This window comes from Anser brachyrhynchus (genome assembly GCF_964034855.1).
Source record: "Anser brachyrhynchus genome assembly, chromosome: 7".
Lineage (NCBI taxonomy): Eukaryota > Metazoa > Chordata > Aves > Anseriformes > Anatidae > Anser > Anser brachyrhynchus.
Window position 1 is genome coordinate 3,231,424 of NC_137701.1, and position 23,753 is coordinate 3,255,176.

Genomic DNA, 23,753 nt, shown 5'->3' on the forward strand with positions numbered 1-23,753 from the left:
GAAGAGTTGTTCCAGTGGGGAAGGAAAACAGGGAGATTGTTCAAGATAGGGAAAATCCCACAGGCTCAAGGGCAGCTGTGATTATAGCTGTTCTGCTATGTTAGAAGAATGCAGAGGAACAACAGTAGAGGTCGGGCTTCACTGAAACATAATACTCTTTTGTCTGCAGCAAATGCAGTTTAGCAAACAAAACTTTATTCAGTGGGACCAGAAGTGTGGTGAAACGTTCACCTTTCCCGTGTTCCAGTATAAAGTGCTTCAGGCTTCCTTCAGATAAGTATCATGCAACTTCTTCTGAAGTCTGACAAGAATCAAGCTGGTAGCAAATAGTTCATTAAGTCTTTTTCATAATGATTATATTGAAATAGTAGCAGAAATACAACCTGCAGAATACACAAAGAGTAGATAACCAGCTGCTCTATTCTTAATTTCGTGCTAAAGTATTTCTAAAGGCTCATCACTGAGTGATGGATCGTACTCATACAGAATGAGCTTTAAAGAGCACTCTGAACAGCATGTTAATAGCTTTCCACCATGAACAACTGTACTTGGATCTCCATTCCTACCAGAATGTCAGGATATCTGTAGGGCTAATGCAGAATCCAAGTGATAAGAGCCTGAATTTTATAATATTTTATCTCATGCTCAATTGATATTAGATTTGATATTAGATAAATTATATATATATATAAAATATATATATATTAAATAAAATTGATATTAGAATTGATATTAGATAAATAAGATTGTCTCTTATTACTACCCTCTTATTTTACAAGGATCAAGGGTTTTTTTGGATAGGCATGCTAAACGATAGTAAAAGGTTTGACAGAAAACACCAAAAGGGAAATCTCATTAGTGGGGCTCTGCAGGAGTTACTGAAAGAAATGCAGTGCTTTTAAATATTTTAATTGTCTGTTTGAAAATAAACCTAGGGTTTGTACTGGTTTCATCTGGATAAAAGCAATCAAAGGTCCATATAGAATGAACTATCAAGCTGGGCACAACCAAATACGATCAATTTTGATACTGCTGGCTTCAGAATGAAAGACAGTCCGGCCATGCCTGCAGAGTCAGTGAGTGTATGCCACACCTTAACATCAACTTGCTGTGTAACCTGTGACTAAGAGCTCTACTGCATTTCTTGGATATATAGAGAGAGGAGCATCTGGTAGGACTTGGGAATGATCCTTCTCATTCAGCTTTGGTGAGGCTGATGCTAGGTGTTGTGTATAGTTCTGGAGTCCATATGTCAATATTAATTTTGAGAAGTGGAGAAAGAGCAGCAAAGAGCACAATAATGATCACAGTAGATGATCTGATGATTTCTCCTACATCTCCTAAGAGTCAACTCAGACTAAAAAGCACAGTTTACTTACAGCAAATAGGGTTGTATTACAATCCAGGGAAATGTATCCTGAATCTGTATCCTGATTGTCTGCAGTCCTGTTCTACAGGTCAAAAGAAAATGTATTTCACTTACAGTTATTGTGTGCTTCTACAGCAAAGAAGTACCAGTGAACTGTACTGGTGAATCAGCCTAAACTCACGCGCAATGAACAGAATTGAACGGCAACTCTCCATACACACGTTCGTTTAGTTGTCTGTCTTTTGCCTACTGTCAGTCACAAAGGATTTAATGTGATTTTCATTTTGTCTTCTAGCTGAAATAAAGATCTGTTTTAAATATTACCATGGTGTTAGTGGAGCCCTCCGAGCTACTACTCCATGTATCACTGTGAAAAACCCTGCTGTGATGGTAAGTTTAACCTATTTGTTCATTGTCTTTGTATATGATATTAACTGCCAGACAAACCTATCAATAGAAGTCTTCTAGTTTTACTATTAAGTGCAACTTTTGGAGAGAGAGAGAGAGAGAGAGGGAGAGGGAGAGAGAGAGAGAGAGAGAGAGAGAGAGAGAGAATGAATGACAACAGTCACCGAAATTAGGATGCTTTTCATGGTTTGGTATTTTTAATGATAAAATGAAGGTAAAAATCACCAAGTTGAAATGAAATCTTTTATGATAACAATTTCATTTTACTTGCTTTCAATATTAATGCTGCCAGTTTGATGTAATTTAACACCATATTAGAAATTTTTCACACTGGTTATCTAATTCAAACAGAATTCTTATCGGAAGTCTCCACTTATTTGTTATTATTAAAAATGAAACTGTTGCTGAGATAGCAGTTACTAGTATATATAAAAAAAAGACCGTACAAAACTCTGCTGTTGCAGAGATTATTGAATTTTTTGGAGCGTTCATATACCATTGAAATTTAGATAATTCTCTGACTTTCATGATTTATTTTTGCCTTATTACAATTTCATTACTTGCACTTTTGAAATCCTAGAAGTTTTAATGGAGTTTTTTAGTTGTTTAAATAAATACCATTAAGAATAAGAAGAACCTTCCAAACCTATAAGAAGAACCTTTCAAACTTGTATCCAGGTGCATTTGATGGATGTAATTCATCTAACAGGCTAGATCTTCAGTTGACATAAAGTCTCACAGTACATTTGATTTTTTGATATTACCTGCCAAGTATTTAAGATTAGATCTGTCAGGGTGGTGTCTTGACAACTACAGTGTTGAGGATACTGTAGAGCACAATTTATTTAAGCTGCTTGCTTTTAATCTGATCTTGCAGTTCTTCAGCATTGTAAATTTATATACAAGTGAATGTTATGGCAATGTGATACTGTATGCGCTGTCATGGACTATGTCTCGTTATACCAAATGTTTTTTCTTTCTCTTAGAATTCCTGACCTAAATGACAGCATCATTTAATAGTTAGACCTATGAACAATAGATGTTCACAGCAGGCATAGGAGCTTTTGATACTTTATAGAAGAAAATGTGCTACAGTTAGTGAGCTTGGCAGCAACTGTCTTTAATATAAATTTATAAACTACAGAATGAAAGCTAGCCTGATTGTTTTATGTTTTGTTTTTAAATAAAAAATGAGCAACTCAAAGTAATGAAGAAACCACTTAAGCTTGTATATTTTCTTGGTCTTGTCATACAAGCCACTTAGTGGTATTTTTTCAAGACTAGTTATGCAAAAAGACATCTGAACTCCTCTCTCTGGATATGCATTTATTTATTTGGGAGTTACCTGAAAACCCATCTGTCAGAGTCATTGGTCCATCTTGTGGGGTTAACCTGCTGCCACTATGGAAGTTGTTGTTTTTTTTTCCTTTGAAAGGTAGCACAGGATCCTGGGTATTCTACAGAATTTGTACTCCTGATGGAAGGTGTAATTTTATGTAAACCTTTTTGTTTGCTCTACCAACACAGACTTCCAGTAATAGTGAGCTGATAGTTTCACTGATGAGAATGTCATATGATAGCTCAGATGATGCCTCCTATAAAATATCATATTGGGTTAGTTATGCATAAGTATACCTATTATTAAGCATTAATACCTCATACCATTTTCCTGTTTTTGGTGTTAGTCTTAAGCACTGTGTGTGTCATGTCCTTTGTGACAGATACGTTGGTCCTGAGAGTGGTAAAAGTCAAGGCATGACCATTCCGTCTGTTTTTTGTTTTTTGTTTTTTTTTAAGCTGTGATAAGTTACCTGCTTACTTGGATCGTGCTGAATTTTTGCATTGCATGGTTTGGTGGGAGATCCATTTCTGGTTTTCCTCATGCTAATGGAATATTCCACCAGGAATTTCAGCTCATCTTATTTTTGGATAAGCAGTTAATATTGTGTTCATTTCAGCTAGAGGAAAAGCAAGGACTGATTTAGTATTCAGAAACACTTCCTTACACCAGGTGAGATAGCCTTTGTAGTGCCAAAATGTAAGTGTGTCTGGTGGGATCAAGTCTTCCAATTGGTGCAGAAAAACTGAACCTGCTGTTCAGATCATAATGGAGCTGGAAAATGGCATAAAACGAACGAAACTGTGGAAGTGCTAGAGAACACTGTTATAATTAGTTTTATTATAGCTGAATTGTGGGCAAATCATATTTTCTGTAAAACATACTAAAGCAATGATTAGCAATATAAACAATGTTACTTGTAGTCCGTGATATAGTGGAAAGATACATACAGAAAGAGGAAAACCTTTTTGTTGATGAGTAGTGTTCTTAACAAGAAATCAATGCCTGTTAGAAGGAGTCAAGTAGAGCACACTGATACGTGCAGAGTTCCTGCAACCCTGTCTGCTTGGCTTCTCCTTCCCAGCGGGACTGGCCCCTTCTTGCTTCCAGAGCAACCCTCCTTAAGCAGGAGGATGCTGGTCGGGCTGGAGTTAACCCGGTGTGTTTTCAATGCCCTCATAATTTTATTACCAGCTGTCACTGCTTGTGTATCCTTACGAAGTTGTGGGAGTAATGATACTGTGCTCGGTGGGGAGGTGAGAGAGCTGAGAGTGTTCTGGTGAGAAAAGCTTGTCCCTGAAAACGACAGTGAATCACGACCGCAGCAATGAGGACGGGAAACAGGCTGGGTGGGGAGCATTGCAACTTCCTGACACAGCCTGTTCCCTCAGGAGGCTGCTGAGGCCCATGGGGATGCCAAATGTCAACGTCATCATGGTTTCTGTATCGCTTTATTGACTTGACTGCTTTTATATGCTAAGCATGGGATTTTGCAACAGAATAAATCCTTCAGTATCAATTGCACCCAGCATTTGTTCTGATTGTGCTTTTGTTTGCTAATCATCTTGGGAAGTATTTGAAAGCTCGTGATAATGCTTAAAGCAATAGCAAAAGGACTTCTGACTTGTTTAGTGGTTTCCTCATGGACTGCACATTCTAGTCTGGCCACCTCAGCTTCAGAAATATTTTCAGTCCCATAGCTTCTAGTTCTGCTTTCAGACAACTGTTCAGGTGCTAAAAGCTGCTTTACATACTTCATCCACCCACAGGTGTACAAGTTAGTTATCAGCTTATTTTGTTTAATAGGTTGGATGACTTCCTATTTATCACTAATATAAAGCTTTTTGGATGAGGCTTTTTTAGCACATTGTGCGTAATCTGTGTCTGGGAGTGAGTGCACTGCCTACACGGAGAACCGTTTGACTTTCAGTATAGCTCCATTGATGTTTTTATGTTAGATTATTCTACTGGATGCACATCTCTGTCTGGAGAGAAATTTGTCTGTCAGCTGAAGGAACTGTTCTGTGGATATAGCAATTTAGACATGAATACATGAGAAGCCTTTTATTTTGAGGTAATGCTTTTACCTAGTCAGAGATTTCTGTAGAAACCAAACCTGAATATATGTGTAGTATAAGCATAGCTTTTAGATGGCATTTGTATTGATATTGTTGATGTAATTTTCCATTTACAAAGACCTTTCATTCATAAATCTGAAGGTTTTTGATCTTATTGATCCCATTGCCTTTTTTGTTGCATGGTAAATTGCCCACTTGTGAAAAGTGACAAAAGTTACACATGCTGTCACTGGCTAGCTCATGCTTTCATATATATATTACCAGTCCATACTGTTGATTTTATTTTATAAAAATGAAACTCACAAGAAAATAGTGTTTCCTTTTCTGTGATTGATTTTCTGTTTGGAAGATTCCAAGGACTAGTGTATTAACACCGTGTGGCGTAAATAATATTTTCCTAGAAATGGATGCTGTAGCTTCATCCCTGGTAACAGGCAGTAATTGGCCTGATTCTTCCCATGCATGCCTCTATGCAGCTGCATAATCATCTTCAATAATGTATAAAGCAGATGAAAACTTCTGTGGCATGTTATTTCTTTCTCCTCTTCAGATGGGAGTAGAAGGCACGGATGAAGGTGCTTCTGGAGCCCAGCACTCTCGGAAGTTAGTCAGCTTTACCCTATCAGGTAAAAAAGACAACACAAATATGCTCTTTACAAATTATTTTTATAAAAAAAATAATTAGATGTTCTAAAAATCTTTAAAAATAGAGCACTTTTCTTCCTTAGCTTCTCTAGGAGCACACTCTAGTGGCTTGAAAGATATAATTTCTTTAGAACTTCTGTTTGAAAACACGCCAGATTGACAAATCTCCAGGAACGAAAGAAATGAATTTGATGAATCTCAGCATCAGAAATTTGCAAAAATTTCTACTTTGTGCAACGAACAAAAAAAAAAATTTAGCCTCTAAATAAAATGCAAGCTGGTTCTGTCACTTTTAAGAAAGTAGTAACAAAGCAATGGCTGCAAGTAGTGGTTTAAAAAGAAAAAAAATCTTTACTTGTAACAGACAGAGCTAAGCTGTCACTACAGTAAAATAGCTGAGGGATACAGTCTACCAGCTTCACTTGTTTTGATTAGCACTTTATTCCACAGGAAGTCTTGTTAGACTAGAGCATATTCAACTTCAGTGAAGACAGAAAAAAATGTTTCTGAATACAGAAGAGCTGACAATGAAAACATTTAAACGCTGTAGGAGTAGAGCAGAAGACAATAAACTTTGATATGGTCTTGCAGCAGTTAATCAGTATAGCACTAATACATTGTAGAGTCACATAGAGAGCTAGAAAGATAATTGTTTTGTGAAATCTGAAAAACCTGTTGTGTTTAATGGAATGTTACAACTCGGCTTGAGGAGTTTCCTAAATTCCTGCCTGACAGGTCTGTCATGTACTTTCCATGTTTTTGGTTGCTCATGTAGAATGTGGTGAGCCTGCATTTTGTTGTCATCTGAATGTGCCTCTTTAACTTTATTGTATCTTTAATGGATTTTTAGTGTGCTTATCAGAGAATGTTCTAATATCCTGGGTTTTGCATGGTGTAGTGACAGATAATTGTCTGGCATCTTTCGATTAAGATGCTAGAGAACTGTATTTTTGAAGCCAAAGTGAACTATCTGGTCCTGACTTCTCATGTGACTATGTTAACAGATAAATATGATAACTCTAAATGTAAGATTATGTTAAACCTTAAACTGAAATTGTGGCAAATCAAAGCTGAGCCATGATTCAGTGATGACATTATTTCCTACGTTTCATGCTGTACTCCTTTGGAGGACAGCATTGTTTTCTTTGAAATACGTTTGTGAATTACTCCTTGTGCAGAAAAATAATTCTGTTTTTGATAATTTCTCTGTATTATTTCAGACTTAGAAATTCACTTTTTCAAGGAGATCTCAAAATGTTTGCGGGTGATAACCTTCTCTTTTGTTGACAGGTTTCAAGATACTACCTAGCAATAAGTTTCGAGCAGTGGGAAAAAATGTGGTTTTTTTTTTTTACTTACAGAAAAAAAAATGCGATGAAACGATCAACTCTCACAACCATAATACCAAATCTGTTGCATAAGCTTTTGCCATCACTAATAAATTGTCTGGGTTATGGACTCCCTGACTGAAAACAGTCAGTTGATTCTTTGCATTCAGATAAATGCATTTCAAATTGTTGAATATCACATGGTGGGAGGAGATGTTTTCTAGTGATCTCTAAAATGAATACAGAATACTTAAGAGAACCACGTGGCTATATCTTCCTCACTAGGTACCGTTAATAAATCATGATTCTATCTCTCATACATCATTAGTGTTATTGTATGATTTATTACCATATTATACTAGTAAATCAGTGTGAAAATATATTATTGATGGAGTAGAAGAATCTTCTGCCACATGTCTGAAGTTCTGACAGGTTTGTAATCTGTGCTTTTGCAGACTGATATAAATCAAAATTATGTGGATATGCTTCTATTTTTTTTTTTTTTTTAAGGCTGTAGAGGAACTGCTTTGCATTTTCACTGTTAACATGTCTTAGTCTTTTCAGGCTTTTCCCCCCTTTCGTAGCTGGTGAAATACCATGTGCCATTACACACAGAGAATCTTTGTTAGAAATTTTGCTGTGGTCTCTCCTGTAGGAGTTTCCGAACAGCTTTAGTGCAAAGATCGTGGTAGAGAGTAATGTATATACTTGCTGTAGTTGCATATACAAAGTTGTTGCTTTTAAAGGCTGTTACCCTATATTTCATAGTATTTTACTATACAGCTTAATTTTGAACTGTAGGCAGGACTTTTTTTTTTTTTTTTAACTGACTGTGAAGATGTAGTATTTGATTTCAGTGCAGTGAATTTTGCCAGCATGTATAGACTGCTCATCTAAGTATATATGTGCCAATTGCATTAGGGTCATGAAGACTGTGTGCAGCATATTGGAGAACCTAATGGAGAGAGGCACAAAAATCTTAAGCTTCAGCAAACCTAAACAGACAAATATTTCACAGTTAAGTTTAAAATCTAATATTGTATCACAAATGCCCTCTTTCTTTCTGTTCTTGATGAAGCTTATATTCTCACTGAAGTGCGTAAGTATAAGATGCACATCTGAGGAAATTCTTGTTTATTGTTGAAAGTTGGCACGGGCTACGATACTGAGATTTCCCTAGCAAGAAAGAGGCATTTTCAGAAAGCCTTGCATCCTTTTAAATGGGATAGCTTATCTTCTTCTAAGTTGGGATAAAGTGTGCATCATAGGCCAGAGCAATCTCGGTGATGAATATTTAAAGTCATGTTTCTCAAAGTCTCAGCTTTGGGAGAGCTTGAGTGCACTACATTACCTCCCATACAGTCTTTTTAATCTTAGCTATTTCTCCTCAAGCAGCAAAAGAGCAGCTACTGTATGGCGGGGTTTTTTTTGTTTGTTTTAGGGTGGAAATACCTTGCTGAGAAAAACATTTGTTGCTCATTTGAATGTTCATGCTCTAAGTTTGTATTACAAATGACTGGAGTCCAAAATGTAAATGAGGACGTCAATACTTTTCCTCCCTGTGTTCTCTTAGGAAAACACTTGACTTCCTGCTTCAACTATCTTCTGTACATTGGATCCAGTTACTCTATTAGCAACTTTAAGTTGCTTTATTTAGTGGTTTACGGTGAATTGATTTCCTGGGTAATATTTTAGGAATGTGCTACTTTGTGAACTAGCTTTAATTTACTCTGTTCCTTTTTCCTTCTTCTTTGTTTTGCTTTAAAGATATTAGAGCAGTTGGGCTTAAAAAAGGCATGTTCTTCAACCCCGATCCTTATCTAAAGATGTCCATTCAGCCAGGCAAGAAAAGTACATTTCCTACATTTGCTCATCATGGTCAGGAAAGAAGGTCGACCATCATCAGTAACACAACTAACCCTGTTTGGCACAGAGAGGTAATGTATGCCTTTCGAGAGCTCTTTATAAGCTGATGCAGTATACTAGGCTTGTATTTTCTCTTTATGCATTAGTCCTTACTCTGTGAAGGCTGGGAGCTTATTCTGTAGCTAGCTATTTAAACTGACACCAAAATTGTAGTAATTTTAGGAACCCCGTTGTTGGAAAGAAACAGCTATCATCTGCATATTTATGCCGTGTGTTTAAGCTGCAGTGCTGTGAGGTTTTCATTTACTTCTCTGCTAAAAGAGTTGGAATCACTCAACAGCCCTGTAGATCCCTTGAAATTGCAAAAAATAAATTAATTAAAATGGATTATATGTTGTGGGAAGACTCTTTTAAGAAAAGGTACAATAAGAGAGCATTTATGCTTAGTGATGGCAATGACTGCTCATTTGGAAATGATATCCTCAGTGTGCATAGCAGGTGGCAAGCGTTCAATTTTGCCAGGCAGAGTGGATGCTCTTTGTTAGAAGCCAGTTTTCTAGATTGGTTTATACCAGGTATGTTGTGCAGGTCTTAAAGAAGGAACTTGAACTGCTCAGTCCCACAACTGTCTTTGAGCACAGAAGAGCAAGGCAGTGTCTTTGAAGATTAATATTTAAGTGGGAAACTGTGAACATTGTTCTTAACCCTTTTGGGACCAGTTAGCATCATTCTTGATCTGTGCCTATTTTCTATTGAGCAAATGCCTATACTCTGTTTGAATGTTAATATGTTCTTTAGGAAGATCAGAAAATTGAGTGGGCTTTGGAAAATGTTTCCACAAATTACAGTCAAACAAGCAGTAAAGCAGAAGAGAGCAGTGTGAACATTAGCACTGCCCAGGGGTGCTTGGTTGTGGGAAAGACTGTAGATTTGTGGAAGACTTAAAATCTTAGAAGTATACAAGTTTTAATCTCTAAACTGATTCTTCATCTTTCTATCTGTCCGTTTCATTATTCAGTAGATAGGAAGAAAACCTATTCTTATTTTTTCCCCCTTTTTTTCTCCTCCAGTTCTCCTTGTTTTTTGAAGCTTATTAGAAAAGTGATAATGTTCACTGGTGCACACATTGTATTGGCTTGCTTTAACTGCTGCATCTTCCCTCTAGCAATGCTCTGATGATACCAGCTTATGATTCCATTATCTATGCTGTCCTAGTGGTGCAGGATGGATCCTGTTTTACATCTACTCCTTTCTGAAAAATAATTTGCAATTTTCTATTAAACTGAGAAACAAATTTTAAGTTCTTTTTATCCCAGGAACCCAGCTCTACCCAGCATGAGGGAGTTTTTTTAATTCATGGCTCAATTTAATTGCTGGTTTTGAATATTTTTAGCCAATATCTACAGCTGAGCTGAGTTGTTCCTTCGTTTGTTTCTTGTTCAGTACCTTGTCAGCTATTTAGCTAGATGTACATTAGCCAGTTTGCTCAGAGGTCTTAAAGATGGCAGACAGTAAAAGTGTAACCAGATGACTTTGGCTTTTGTGTAGATTTTACCCGTACTTTTTTGTTTGTTTGACATCTTACAATCTAGAGGAAAAAATATCTTTGGTTTCTAAGTCTGCTTTCCTAAGGGAATTTGTCATCACATTGTGTGTAAGTGTGCTTCCCTGCTGACATGCGTGCTTAAACACATGCCCTGTACCTCTGTTGAATCTTTTGACCATCTTCAGACTTAGCAGAGCAGCACAGATGCCAAATATGAAGTATTCATAAATTCATGAAAATTGATGCTAGGCTGAAGAGAGTGACTGTGACGCTGTTTCCCCCCACAAGGGAGGGTGGAAGGATGATCTTACAAGACATCACAAAACCTTTTATAAATTAGTGCCATCTTGTATGAAGGCCTCAAGTGCAGGAAAAGCTTCTGTTAGAGCTTACTGGGAAGATTTATGAACTTTGGTGCAAAAATCTATGGAAAATTCCTCTCCTTTAGTTTCAGTGCTCATGAAAACACTGCCTGTGCATTGTCCTTCCAATGTCATGCATACAAAAAATTACAACAAAACATGGTGTTGGAAGGGGAGTTCACTAAGCACAGACTAGACTGAGGCACTCCTCCTTTCTTCTGCATTGATTCTGCTACTCTCCTGTAGCATGACAGAGTACAGTGAGGATTCCTTCTCTTTGTGCTTTCTAGTATCCAAATTGAAGCAAGCACTAGTATACATTGCTTTCTCCTTTCTGATGTGGACCATGAAAGTGCTTTCATTCAGTGCAGCTTCTTACCAAACATGTATTTTCAAGGAATGGTAAAAAGATAGAGGTTTTCTGAGAGGCCAAATTCAGTGCTTAATAATGATATTGACATTGTTTTGCAATATGGAAACTGCCATAGTCATCAATCATTGCTTTTAGAGTTCACTGCAAGCTACTAGTAATTATGCACATGCCTTCTGAATGAAGATATATTGATATAGTGTCAAATATATTCTTTCCTTCCAGAAATATTCTTTTGTTGCACTTCTAACAGATGTCTTGGAAATTGAGGTTAAAGACAAATTTGCCAAGAGTCGTCCAATCATCAAGCGCTTTCTTGGGAAGCTAACCATACCAGTCCAGAGACTATTGGAGAGACATGCAATTGGGTAATTAGTACATTCTTAATGCTAACTTTCATTTGTCAGGGAGATTCAACATCTAGGATACTGGCACAGAGCAGCCTTTCTGGCTTAGTGGCACAGGCACAATTTGTACTGTAACTGTAGTAAGAAATTAAAGTGGAATTTGAATAGCCTTATTGCCCAATTGGAAAATGGTGGTGTTTCTAACCCCATTCTGAATACACATACATCTTTTTATATATGTTTGTAATTTGTTTCCAACTTAGTGTCTTTATACAAAAAATCATTACCCTCCTAAAAAATGTTATCCTATGGCTAGCTAATCAAGAAGCAAACTGTTATCACAATGCTGTATGATTGTGTGCAAATTATTTAGAACAAGCAAATTTTATTGTATCGTTTTTATATTTCATATCATATCGTTATATCATATTTTATTTTTATTTGTCAGTTTAAAAGAGAGATTTAATATCTGTTCAGCTAATTGACCAGAACTGCAAGGCTATGACTCCTTATTTTTCAGAGTGCTGGTGTACTACCAGATTAAAATGGCCTTATGCTATGAATAGAGAACTAATGGAACTCAAAATTAATCTATTGTGTTACTTTTAGATGTTCTGTTCATTTTTTGTAACAGTATGTTATGGTTTAAAGGAGCAAGTAACATATGCATTTTTAGGATGTTTTGTACTTCAAGATGATTACTGGACTGCGTATTGTAGTATAGTCAAATGGATGATCAAATTAGGCCATCAGACAGCCATATGCACTCGGAAAAGCCTGAGACTTGGTACTTAGGCACTGTGATACAGTGCTGGTGTAAAACAGATGGCTGGAGGTCTGCAAGAGATGCAGCTGTGAATGCAAAACTGTAATTTTACCTGTAAGAGAAAGCAGTCGTTGTAGGGTATGTTATTATGTCTAAATATTTTGACATTTGTTTGTTTTATTTGACAAATTAGAAAAAGTAATTCCTCAAAAGACAATGGGAGGAACTGAATTATTCAAATGTGCTTTGTATAGAACCTAACTCAAAGATAATGAGTTTCCATTAACTTAAGAGGCCATTGGATGAGGCCTACGAGGAATGATGGTGAAAGAAAATCTGTATATTCTTGCCTGAAAGTTTAAGGGAGTGGCAGCATCGTCAACCTTTCACACAAAAAGTAGGATATAAGCAACTGGCCTCCTTTTTCACAGATACTCTCATCAAAGTAACATGTTGCATAAATGGAGAAAAGCAAACTCAATTTGAAAAGAGTTTTCAGCTTTAAGTTTCCAAAGTGGTGGTTACACTGGTAAGTAATGTAAGAACAAAATTGTAAGAGTAGCTTAAAATTCTGACGACATCTTCTGATAAAGAATTTTATTCCATAAATATAAAAAAGTAGAAAAAAGAAGCCTGCCCAAGGGCATAAAACCTAACTTTACTAAGAATCGCTTCATCTCAACAAATCGTGATATGCTGGAGCAAGCAGCTTTTTCTAATAAATTTGCACACGGCTAGATACTCAAAAATAGCACAGTGATACAGACTGGCTTCAAAACCTATGTTAGGGTGTTCATTTCCATGCTATATTCCAAAACTGCTCTGGGATTTCTGTTGGTGTGAGAAGTGAAACCTGACTGCTGGTCTCGAAGACATTTCCTGTTTTCTTTGTACTTCAGTTCTGTGTATTTGATATACCAATTTTTTTGGGATATGGAAGGCTATATGATAAATATGTAGCAAAAACATAGGTAAGTATTCAGTTTTGTTTTGCCATGTTGCAGTTAGAACTGACTTCAATCTTGCAGTTATTTTTACCAATGTATCTGTATTTGTTGCTTGTTTGTGCTTTTTGTGCTCGTATTTGATGCTATTGATTCGTCTGAATCCAAAGCAGACATTGTTAATGTCACTGCTTTCTCTAATCTTGTAGTGCCTAGAGCATTGTAAGCCTTATGTAAAAAGTGTGGAATTCACAGCTGGCAATCTTCTGAGGATGCCCCGAAGTCTAACTGAAGAATTGCAATTGGAGTACTGAGCAATGAATCTGTGACACAGATTCAGGACACAATATTGTGATGATTTGATGTCCTGTGGCCCATATACAGTGTGGAGAGGTTGCTTTGCCTTAAGTTGTCAACTCAGGGCTTTTTTTGCTCAAAGCTGATGTTTGGATGCAAACTGCTGCAGTTTATCTCAATCATTGCCTTATATTCTGTTTAGTCTGTCACTTAGTGTAGTAAGAATGCTCCCTGTAGAGGGAGAGATGTTTATTATACCAGTACAAATCTAATTGCATAAGTAGCAGCAATTTCCCATGAAGGTCTTCAGCAGCCCCCTCCTCTCCCTTCAGTTGTGTCAGATGTGCTGAAAGTGACTGGGGCTGTAAATTCTGGCTGTGTGTAGCCTAGGATCTTATCCTGTCTCAAGCTGACACAAGTACTTAATCAAGTCTGAGTCCTATTGAAGTCAGAAACACTGAAGAAATTATTTGAAGTTTAATCTTAGCATTAAAAGCTTTTCTAAGTAATAATGTGTTTAGGCAGATGCAGAAGTGCTTTACTGAATGAGAAATAAAATGTGAAGAAACTATTAGGATTTTTTTTTTTTGCAGTAAAAACCACAAGGGGGCAGAAGGTTTTCAGAAATGAAAGGTTTTTGTTAATAATAAAACATATTTTCTGACGGAGGAAGGAGAAGCTAAGGGAAAGGGATCCTTTTCAGTTTGGTTTCTTTTGGAATTAAAAACAGATTTAGGGATATGTGAGAGTTCATAGGGCACAATCTGAATTTGAAAATGATAAATAGTAGTTTGTTAGGCTGTTTTGTGTATCAACAAACAGTATCTTACACTATTGTTGGTATTTGTGCTTTTTCATACAAGCCATTCTATGTGGCTAATCTTAAAAGTGTAATAGAAGTTACCATCTCTCACACTGACTCTACCTGATAAGAACTTCTGATACAAAATATTGGAAAAATAAAACCAGTCAAAATTTGGGGGGAAAAAAAGCATGCATGCACAAAACAAAACAAACGAACAAAAAACACGCATACACACAAAAACACCAAAACCAGCAGTTTATTTGTTTTTGCAGAGACCAGATTCTCAGTTACAATCTTGGCAGAAGGCTCCCAGCTGATCATGTAAGTGGCTATCTCCAGTTCAAAGTGGAAATCACATCTTCAGTTCATGAAGGTGAGACTTTGTCACTGATCTGAATCTCCAGATAGTTGTATAGAGAGAATTTCTATGTATTTATGTTTCTAACATTTTCTGTGAAAATTAACTCCCCCATTAGCTCCCCTCTACTGTAGATTTTCCTAGTGGGATTCATATTTTAGGTATTTCAGATATGACTTTGGAGATAGTAAGTCCAAAACACCAACGTTTATCCTGTTATTTTTCTTTTTATCCTATTGTTTTCCTGTTTTATTAGATATATTCTAAATGAATGTGCTTACGATTCTCATTTTATGGGATTGATGAGGGAATCGTAATTCTTTCTTCTCACTCTGTGATGTGTGCCTTGGCTACCTTTGGCTGAGATGAGCAGTTGCAAGTAAGATTCCGCCTCTGTGTCCATGCTGATCACTCTGTCCTATCCCCCTTTTACAGGACTGAGAATTACCTGTTACAGTTATAAAGATACACATGTCCATTAGGCGTTTTTTTCATACCAAAACGTATTTAATATTTTGTGAACTTTGCTTAGGTAGATTCCCATTCTTTACAGTGGAAAAGTCTGTTAAGTTTATTCAAACTAACTGTTGTGTATAGAATTGTGTATCAATGCACAATTTGTGATTGCTCATGTGATCTCAGGTGCAGGTTTACATGCTGCTAAGGACAGCTGGCATCAGTGACTGGTTTTGTATAAATCCTGCTTCTGGATATAAGAGAGATGTTGTAGAAAACCCGTTCCTTGTTTGTGAGGCTGGTTTTGCAGGCAGTTTGTCAAGACGCTTGGCAATGCTTTGTCTTTTGAAAGCAAAATAGGAGTCCTCTAAAGTAATATTCCATGCCTGTGAAATTTTCTATGACCCATAAAATAGGATAGACTTATACAGAGAAAATTCTGTGATTGCTGTTATAATGATGTAGATGCCTGTATTGTTTTAATTGCATTTTCTTCACTTACTTGCCTGATTGAAATAAGCCAACATCTTGAAAGATGTGATGTATCACTTCTGTGATGTTGGGAAAATATAATGAACTGTCTATGCATTACATGTTTCACATTCAGTTGTTGTGTCTCTGCAGATGCATCACCAGAAACAGTCGGCACTTTGCTAGGAGTGAACTCTGTAAATGGAGACTTGGGGAGCCCCTCGGATGATGAGGACATGCCAACAGGACATCACGATACATCCACAGTGTGTTCCAATGGGCCAGTCCTTGAGGAATCTTCTGGAGAAACAATCCAGAGACATATTTTAAGGACTAGTACAACTCTAGAAACAGACCAGGATGAGATAACCTCAGGTGCTTCAAGATCATCACCTACAAGAGGTCGCCAGGACTCACTAAATGACTATCTGGATGCAATAGAACACAATGCTCATCCCAGACCTGGGACGTCTGCCTCTGGTGAACGTCCACGTGGAGCCTCCCCAAAACTGAGGAGTAGCTTCCCTACTGACACAAGACTTAATGCGATGCTTCACATTGACTCGGATGAAGAGGAACATGAGCTACATCAAGACCTGGGTTTTCCACCTTCCTTGGAAGATGATGGTGGTTTGGTAATGCTTAATGGTGCTACAAGAAGCGTTGAAAGAGATGGTTTAAGTTGCTCATCAGATCAGGTAACACAGGGGCCTGCAGAGAATGAAAATGTTTCAGCCTCTGAAGCTCCTTTGCCTTCAAGTGATGACCAGCCAGAGAGTCTCCCAGAGCTTCCACCATCACAGTTAGCAGAAGGGGAAAGTCCACAAGGTTCTCAAAGTGAAACACCAGCAGAGCAGGCTGGCAGAGAGTCATATGCCGCTCACGAGGTAGAGCAGCCTCCTAGCAGTACAGATGCAGGAGCTGCCGATGCCGCTGCTGGGAGCAGAAGGGGTGTTAGTGAAACAGAATCCATTGATCAAGGGTCTGAACCTTCCCAGCTGTCATCAGAAACTGAGCAGAGTGATCCTGCTCGCACGGAAAGTGTCAGTGAGGCTAGTACCCGACAGGAAGGGGAGAGCGATGTGGAAGGGGCAGACAGCTCTTGCAACGAAAGTGCAACTGTGCGTCGTTCCTCAGTTGAAATGCGGTGTTCTTTTGAAAGTGCTAGGTTTCCTGAGACTCCCACTTTTTCTCCTCAGGAAGAGGAAGAGGGAGCTTGTGCCACTGATGTGGCTAGAACTCAGCCAGCTGCTGAAACACAAGACTTTGCAAGTACTTCGGGCTCTTTGCCTGCAGTACAGTTACCTCAGGAGGAAGTACAGGAGGCTGAAGCAGGTGAATTACAAGACCAAGAGGAAGCAGAAGAAATCTGGCAAAGAAGAAGCCTGCAGGTGGCAGCTGCCAATAGCCAGTCTCAGGATGAAGAAACGGAAGGAGCCCAAGCAGCTTGTGAGGGTGCCACAGCACAGGTTGAAGGAGCTACTGGAGGTAACAACTGCAGGAGGCACTTATTAAAGTGACCTTTCTGCAGCCAGTAGAAATTAATTAAAAACGAACATCTGAAAGTAAGGATCTTAAATTATCAATGTCATTATCTTTCAAAGGTTTTCTTCTTGTGAGACTTAATTCTTTGTTTGAGAGACACTTGGGATTTTTGATCTAACAAAAATACCAAAACTGAAATATCCAAGACATGTTTATTTTGAAATAGGACATATTTTAATTCTTGAGAGAGTATTGAGAAGGAGTGTGAAGAAGAGAAAAGAATTTCACAGTATTACCTTGCTTGCTAGACAATTTTTTAGTCATGTTTCAGGCTGATATCTTACCTTTTGCAGTTACTTATATGTGTGGACACATCCTAGCATAGTTGGAACCATGGGAAAATAATAATGCATTACTCAAGACCGTAAAACTTCTCCCATCTATAAAGTTATTTTAGCAGTTCAGGATTTCATATCTCACTAAAATCATGGAAAATAGAAATGTGTCCATTGCAGATTTTTTTCAAGCACATTTCGCAATGGATCATCCATTCTCTTTCTACAGAGATTGAAGTGGATCTAATTAAGTGGGTGCAATCAAATTGGATTTCTGGATGTGTCTTTTTTTGTAACATTTCAGAAGTCCAGAGCTCATTTCCCTATCTTTGAAGTCCATGCTGTTCTGCATATGTTTGTAGTTAATCTTATCTACTCTATTTATCCTGGTAAAATATAATTTTGTTATTTTTTCAAATGCTGTCAATACATTCTTTTACATCATTTTCTAGACATTTAAGACTCTTTGCTAGGTGTCAGATTACACCATACATTGCTAATCAGTATTGCTGCAGCAAGGAAAGTCAGTGGACAGTTAGAGCAGATTTCTGTGGTGGCCAGGTGGATGTAGCTTTGCCCATGTCCCTTGGTGGGATATGACTCAGGCACATGCAGCTGTTAGTGCCGTGGCTTTCATTGCTCACAAGTGGATGCATTGTGTCCCAAGAGGTAACGTTTTCAGGAGCAGGACTGCAGAGTATGCCAGAGAAATCACTCTGATCTGTAGACATGACTTATTTTGCCAGAAAAGCCAGATGATTAATAGATATATCCTAAAATGTCATAGTCCTGCAGAAGTTTTAGTGTGTCTTGTTCTCTTCAGAGACAACTTTATGGTTTCCCCACATTGACCGGAAAGTGATTTGTGGGCATTTTGTTTCTAGGTGCTCAAGCCAATGGCCATCAGCCCTTGAGGTCGCTGCCTTCGGTACGTCAGGATGTTAGCCGGTACCAGAGAGTGGATGAAGCTCTGCCACCAAGTGAGGTTCTTCATACTTTAATTGTGGGTTAGGCTGCCAAGATGTTATTACTGAGATCTCATTATGTTTCATTTTTAAATGTGAGAACTGAGAATGAACAACTGAGAAGTTCTTAGTGAGGAAGGATGATGATTAAGTCTAGTGCTGTTTCGTGAAAGGCATTGTGCTCAGTCTGCAAACTATGAGGATGTGTTATGATAATTATATCTGATGTATACAGACTTGCTAAGTGAAATTTGCAGAGAAATTAGGAAGGCGTGATGCTGCCTTTTCAACAGGCAGCGCACGTGAGTAGGGAGGTAAGGTGATATGCTATGTGACACGCTCTGAGGGAAAGATAGCAAGCACACTGAAATCTATGAATATGTCATGTATGGTGATGATTTGCAAAGAAATATCTAACATCTTTCTCTGCTCATAGATTACATGAAAGGTGTCTGTGTTTTCCTTGCATTTTCTGAAGCTGTGTCAAGGCATTTGAATTAAAATAAATCTGGATATTAAGCAATTGTTGAATGAGCTAAATTGACTGAGAAATTGTCATTTCTTTAATACATACAGAAAACACATTGCTCGCAGTTTTTGGACTGACACTCTTTATTAAACGTGGGCGGTGGTGATCTATTTAGTCTTAGATGATTAAAGAAAGGAGAAAGGAGGGTTGGAAAAAAGCTACATGGCTAATGAGGAAACATGGCTTTAGAAAAGAAAAAAATCAGACACGGTGAACTCAATGGCAAAGCTCTATGATTTTGAAGAAGCCAGTAATTCAGGTATTTAATGTGCAATTAATAGATTCCATTCCGCTGTGTGAAATGGGACTGCATTTGCTGTGTAATTGAATAGGGTGGCTGTAAAGAGCCTGACAGTAGAACACGGATAGAATCACGTATCGGAATGCCAGATGATGAGAAGATTTTGCTCCCTGAGGATTCTGTTATAAGCAGTGCATATAACAAATTAGTCCTCTGCACAGATCCCAAAGTTAATTAACTGCCACCTCAATAACCCAGAATTATTTTTCACAAACTTATGCCTGGGAGACATATAGTTCATTTGCATTTTTATCACTTTTCATGCTGAAGAAGACAGAGAACGTTATGGAAGATCAGGTGTAATAACTTAGAAATGCATAGATACAGCTTTTGTAGCACCATGGTTTGTACACAGATTGCTTTTTGTGTTTCAGAAGCAAATGATACAATAACTACTCGGAAAAAACTATTAGAATGTTCATGGAAAAGGCTTGGCTGTGTGGAATTCAAAGATCTCAGACACTTGCTGGGATTTTACGTAGTTGTACATGGGCATGTATATATGCACCAGCCCTTTAAAATCAAGGCCCAATGCCAAGTTTGTTAATCATTTTTCTGCTAATATGAATGAAATCCTAAATACTAATTATTGCCTAGATTCGTTTTCTTCGCCAAAGCTCTGCCCAGAACAGGTCTCTAGAACAGAATATGCCTAGTATGTCTGCCTAGAACATGTAACATTTAAAACTCCTACATTCCTGGGGAAAAATCAACAAATACCAGCTTGAATGCGCACCCTTGATCAATTAAAATTTCACAATTTAGCAAGCTAAGTCCTTTGTAACACGTTTGACCAACAACAGTTTGACTAAAGGAAGATTTTTTTGTCCCTCACAGCACTGATAGAAGTCCTTTACTTTAGAACACATTGCACAAGCATTCAGACTTGCTTATTTAAAGACGAACGCAGGCAAAGCTGCTCTTTCTGTCTCAAGAACACATTACAGAAATGGTGACTGTGTTGGAATTAGACATCACTACAAGAAAAATCTCAGCTGTTATACAGCATTTAAGGGTTTGAAATCTAGGTGGAATGGTGAAACGTGTGTTTTTATTTCATCAGAACGATACCGCTTATTAATTTGAACTTTTCACAGAATCATCTCTTTCAATCTTTTTTTTTTTTGTCTCTGGGGGGAGAAACTTTTTCAGAGAATGCTGAAATGTTTCAGTTTGCTTTTTTGAGATAGAAATTAAATTATTTTTTCTTTTTGTGGAGTAACTTTGAAATGCGTTATATTTTGTATAGCAAGTACATTGATGAATCCATAACCTTTGCATCGTTGCAGTTTTGTTTATTTTGAACTTTTAATTTGCAATATAGTACAAAATTCTGGATTTTGCTTATGGATTTGGAGAAAGATGACATCAACATACTTATTTTCTCCTGGAATTGTAATTTGTTTGTTAAACAGTTCTCTTTATTCTTACACTATGGTGTTTCTTTTTCTTTTCTTACTCCAAGTTTACTTTCCTACATAGCTCTTGTTTACAGTAATAATACTCTAATCACTAATAGGCTGTTCTGATTATGAACCATAAAGATAGAAGAACAATTTGCATTGTGGCCAGCTAAAATACACAGCAGTCTTGCAGAGATGATACATTCAGTTTAACTCAGAACATTTTTTTTAACCTCTTTGTGAGTCAGCTCACACCCTACAGTGTAGTGCAGCGAGCTGCTTAGCTGCCTTCAGTTGTTGACAGAAGTCATAATACACATGCAGTAACAAAGCCTGAGGTTTTAAGGCTGTCAGTACTAAACAGTTTACAGTAGAATTTAGTTTTCCTTCTCTGCTGTCAGGATTTTTCTATCCCCTCTTTCCTCGTGGAGCAGCGGTCATTTAGAATTGGTTGCCTGCCAGTGCTTTTTTGAATGTTACTGCAGGGACTGATGTTTCCACCTCGACTTGAAATAGAGTAAGTCTCTCCTAGAAACCTTTTGAGCTCTTAAAGATTGTTTTTCAGCTGGTGACATGCTAAATGATTTGCACATTTTATGCAAAATCACGTGTATAATATGGACAGAGAAGAAATACTATATTCAGGTGATCTCATGCTGCTATCTTCTTTCTTTCAACCTGACTGTATGTTAGGTATTATTAATAAATGCAGTGGTTCCTATTTTTTAATAGTTAGGGATGTCATATTCTGGTCTTTTGTAACACTGGTTGCAGAGATCAAACAGACCATAATGCTTAGTGCTAGACTTCTAATGTTTTCCATAGTTTCTGTAGCAAAACCAAAACTGGGACAGCATTATAGTTACTGCTTGCACAAGAGGTTGACCGTATAACTGTTACTATCAGCTGGGGAAAAACAGTGACAGGTTTGCAAGGTTTTTGATATTTAGGCATTGGCTTACTGAAGTAGTTTTCATCTCATCTTTAAGTGCTTTTAGTTACATATGGATTCCATAGAACCTAAACTACTACAGGGAGTTTGACTTATGCAGTACAGTCAGGGAGAAGCCATATCTCTTAGCCTTTCAGTGAGAAAGTTCTGTGCTGAAGTCATCCTGTAATAGAGAAATGGAAACTTGGAACATTAGATTCAGTTACAAAGAGCTAAAATAAATACAGAAATAAAACCAAACACCTCCATAGTTAACAGTATTTTATTGCTACTTAGACTGGGAAGCTCGAATTGACAGCCATGGACGAATTTTTTATGTGGACCATGTGAACAGGACAACAACATGGCAGCGACCCACAGCCCCCCCGGCCCCACAGATTCTCCAGCGGTCAAATTCCATACAGCAAATGGAACAGCTGAATCGCCGGTAAGAATTACCATTGTTGCTTGTGAATTGTGTGCTTACAAAACTGCATTCACTGTGATAAGACTGAACAATGAATACTGGGTCCCAGTTGCTGTTGCAGCTGGCCATATGTATTTATTTTTATGTGACTGTTCCTTTTACGTTGCATGTGGGCTTCTAAGGCTTTCATATCCCACCTGTGTTCAACAGCTATGTGGATAAAAAAAAAAAAACAAACTGATAATGGTTTTCAGAAATTCAAAAGGCTCCTAATGCTGAAATTAGAGAGATTAGTGTATGTTAACCTACAAGGCAGAAAAGAAGGGCAAGCCCGACTTCATTATTAGAGTCCCTCGGAACCGGAGGTGGATCACAGTTACTATATACTATATATAAAGTATTGTTTTCTAACTGTAGGTACCAGAGCATCCGCAGAACAATGACTAATGACAGGCCTGAAGAGCATACAAATGCAGTGGATGGAGCTGGAGAGGAAACTGACTTTCACCATTCTAATGCAGGTGAAAAAAAAAAAAAGAAAAAAAAAAAAGGATTTATTTCTTGCTAAATGGAGCATTCATCCTGTAGATGATTTATTTAGTGACATAAGGCAGAACATACTTTCTGCCCCTGAAAATCTGGGTTGCCATTTGTTTTCATTGTTGTCTACTTTTGAAGATTATGGCTCACCCTGTTTGATGTGCTGAAGAGATGAATGTGAGATTTAGAGACTTTTTCTGTCAGTGCCTGACTGGGTAAAAATATAGGCAAGACATTTGCAGAGAAAGAGTATAAAATGGTGTGGTCTGGGTTACAAATATTTTTTTTATAGGCTGCTACATTTTGAAATGGTAGAATATAGCACTAGAAAGGACTTTGAGCAGTCACCTATTTCATTTCCTTGGTGAAGGTAGATAGGATGAGCTACATCTAACCCATCCTTGGCAAATTCCAACTAATGTGTCCTTACTGTATGCAATCAGTGGATATTATGTAACATTGTGAAACAGACTATTCCTATTCTTGTTACATCTCTTAATTATTTTGTTGGTCCTCTCAGGACTGTCTTCAGTTAGTCTGCAGCTCCTTAGGGATATTTCAGAAAACTAAATGTGTCTGTGACTGTTGTACTGAAAAGACTGGAAACTTCCCATGTCTTACAGACAAAACTTCTTACACATAATTATTCCTTTTTTTTTTCTTGAATGATAGTAACCACCAATGTTCAGTCTTTGATCTGCAAAAATCACACCCGGACCTCTGTGTGCAGATCTTCAGCATAGAAGACTGATTATTCATCCTGTGTTTGTGCAGTTGATTATCCATACCTGCACATAGATCTTTTCATTTTTCTAATGTGTCACTATGGTTTTCGAATCTTTTCCATCCCGCTGTCCAGCTATTGCAGCATCTCCTAGTGGGAGTAAGTTCTGTCCTCCCTATTGAGTCATTAATAGAAGTAATGAATGGGACCAGACCCATACAGATCTCAATGGAACCTCGTTTGGTGTACCCTTTTTTTTTTTTTTTTTTTTTTTACTTAAATGGTAACTATTCTTCAATGCATTGTTGAAACTGCTGTATACCCCTCATGTTTCTCCCCCAGCATGATTCTGAGAGTA

The 23,753-nt window shown here is 37.6% G+C and overlaps 1 protein-coding gene across 10 annotated transcripts in view; it reads left to right on the forward strand.

Annotated features, from left to right (window-relative positions):
- The window catches only part of HECW2 (HECT, C2 and WW domain containing E3 ubiquitin protein ligase 2), a 187,963-nt gene that overhangs the window by 114,580 nt on the left and 49,630 nt on the right, over positions 1–23,753 (forward strand). For all 10 annotated transcript variants that reach the window (XM_080599872.1, XM_080599874.1, XM_080599878.1 and 7 more), the window contains 9 exons: positions 1,665–1,759; positions 5,745–5,820; positions 8,935–9,104; positions 11,537–11,679; positions 14,743–14,843; positions 15,909–17,243; positions 18,460–18,555; positions 22,002–22,152; positions 22,549–22,652. In XM_080599872.1, coding sequence (XP_080455998.1) covers positions 1,665–1,759; positions 5,745–5,820; positions 8,935–9,104; positions 11,537–11,679; positions 14,743–14,843; positions 15,909–17,243; positions 18,460–18,555; positions 22,002–22,152; positions 22,549–22,652 — 2,271 coding nt within the window. The remainder of the gene's footprint in view (positions 1–1,664; positions 1,760–5,744; positions 5,821–8,934; positions 9,105–11,536; positions 11,680–14,742; positions 14,844–15,908; positions 17,244–18,459; positions 18,556–22,001; positions 22,153–22,548; positions 22,653–23,753) is intronic.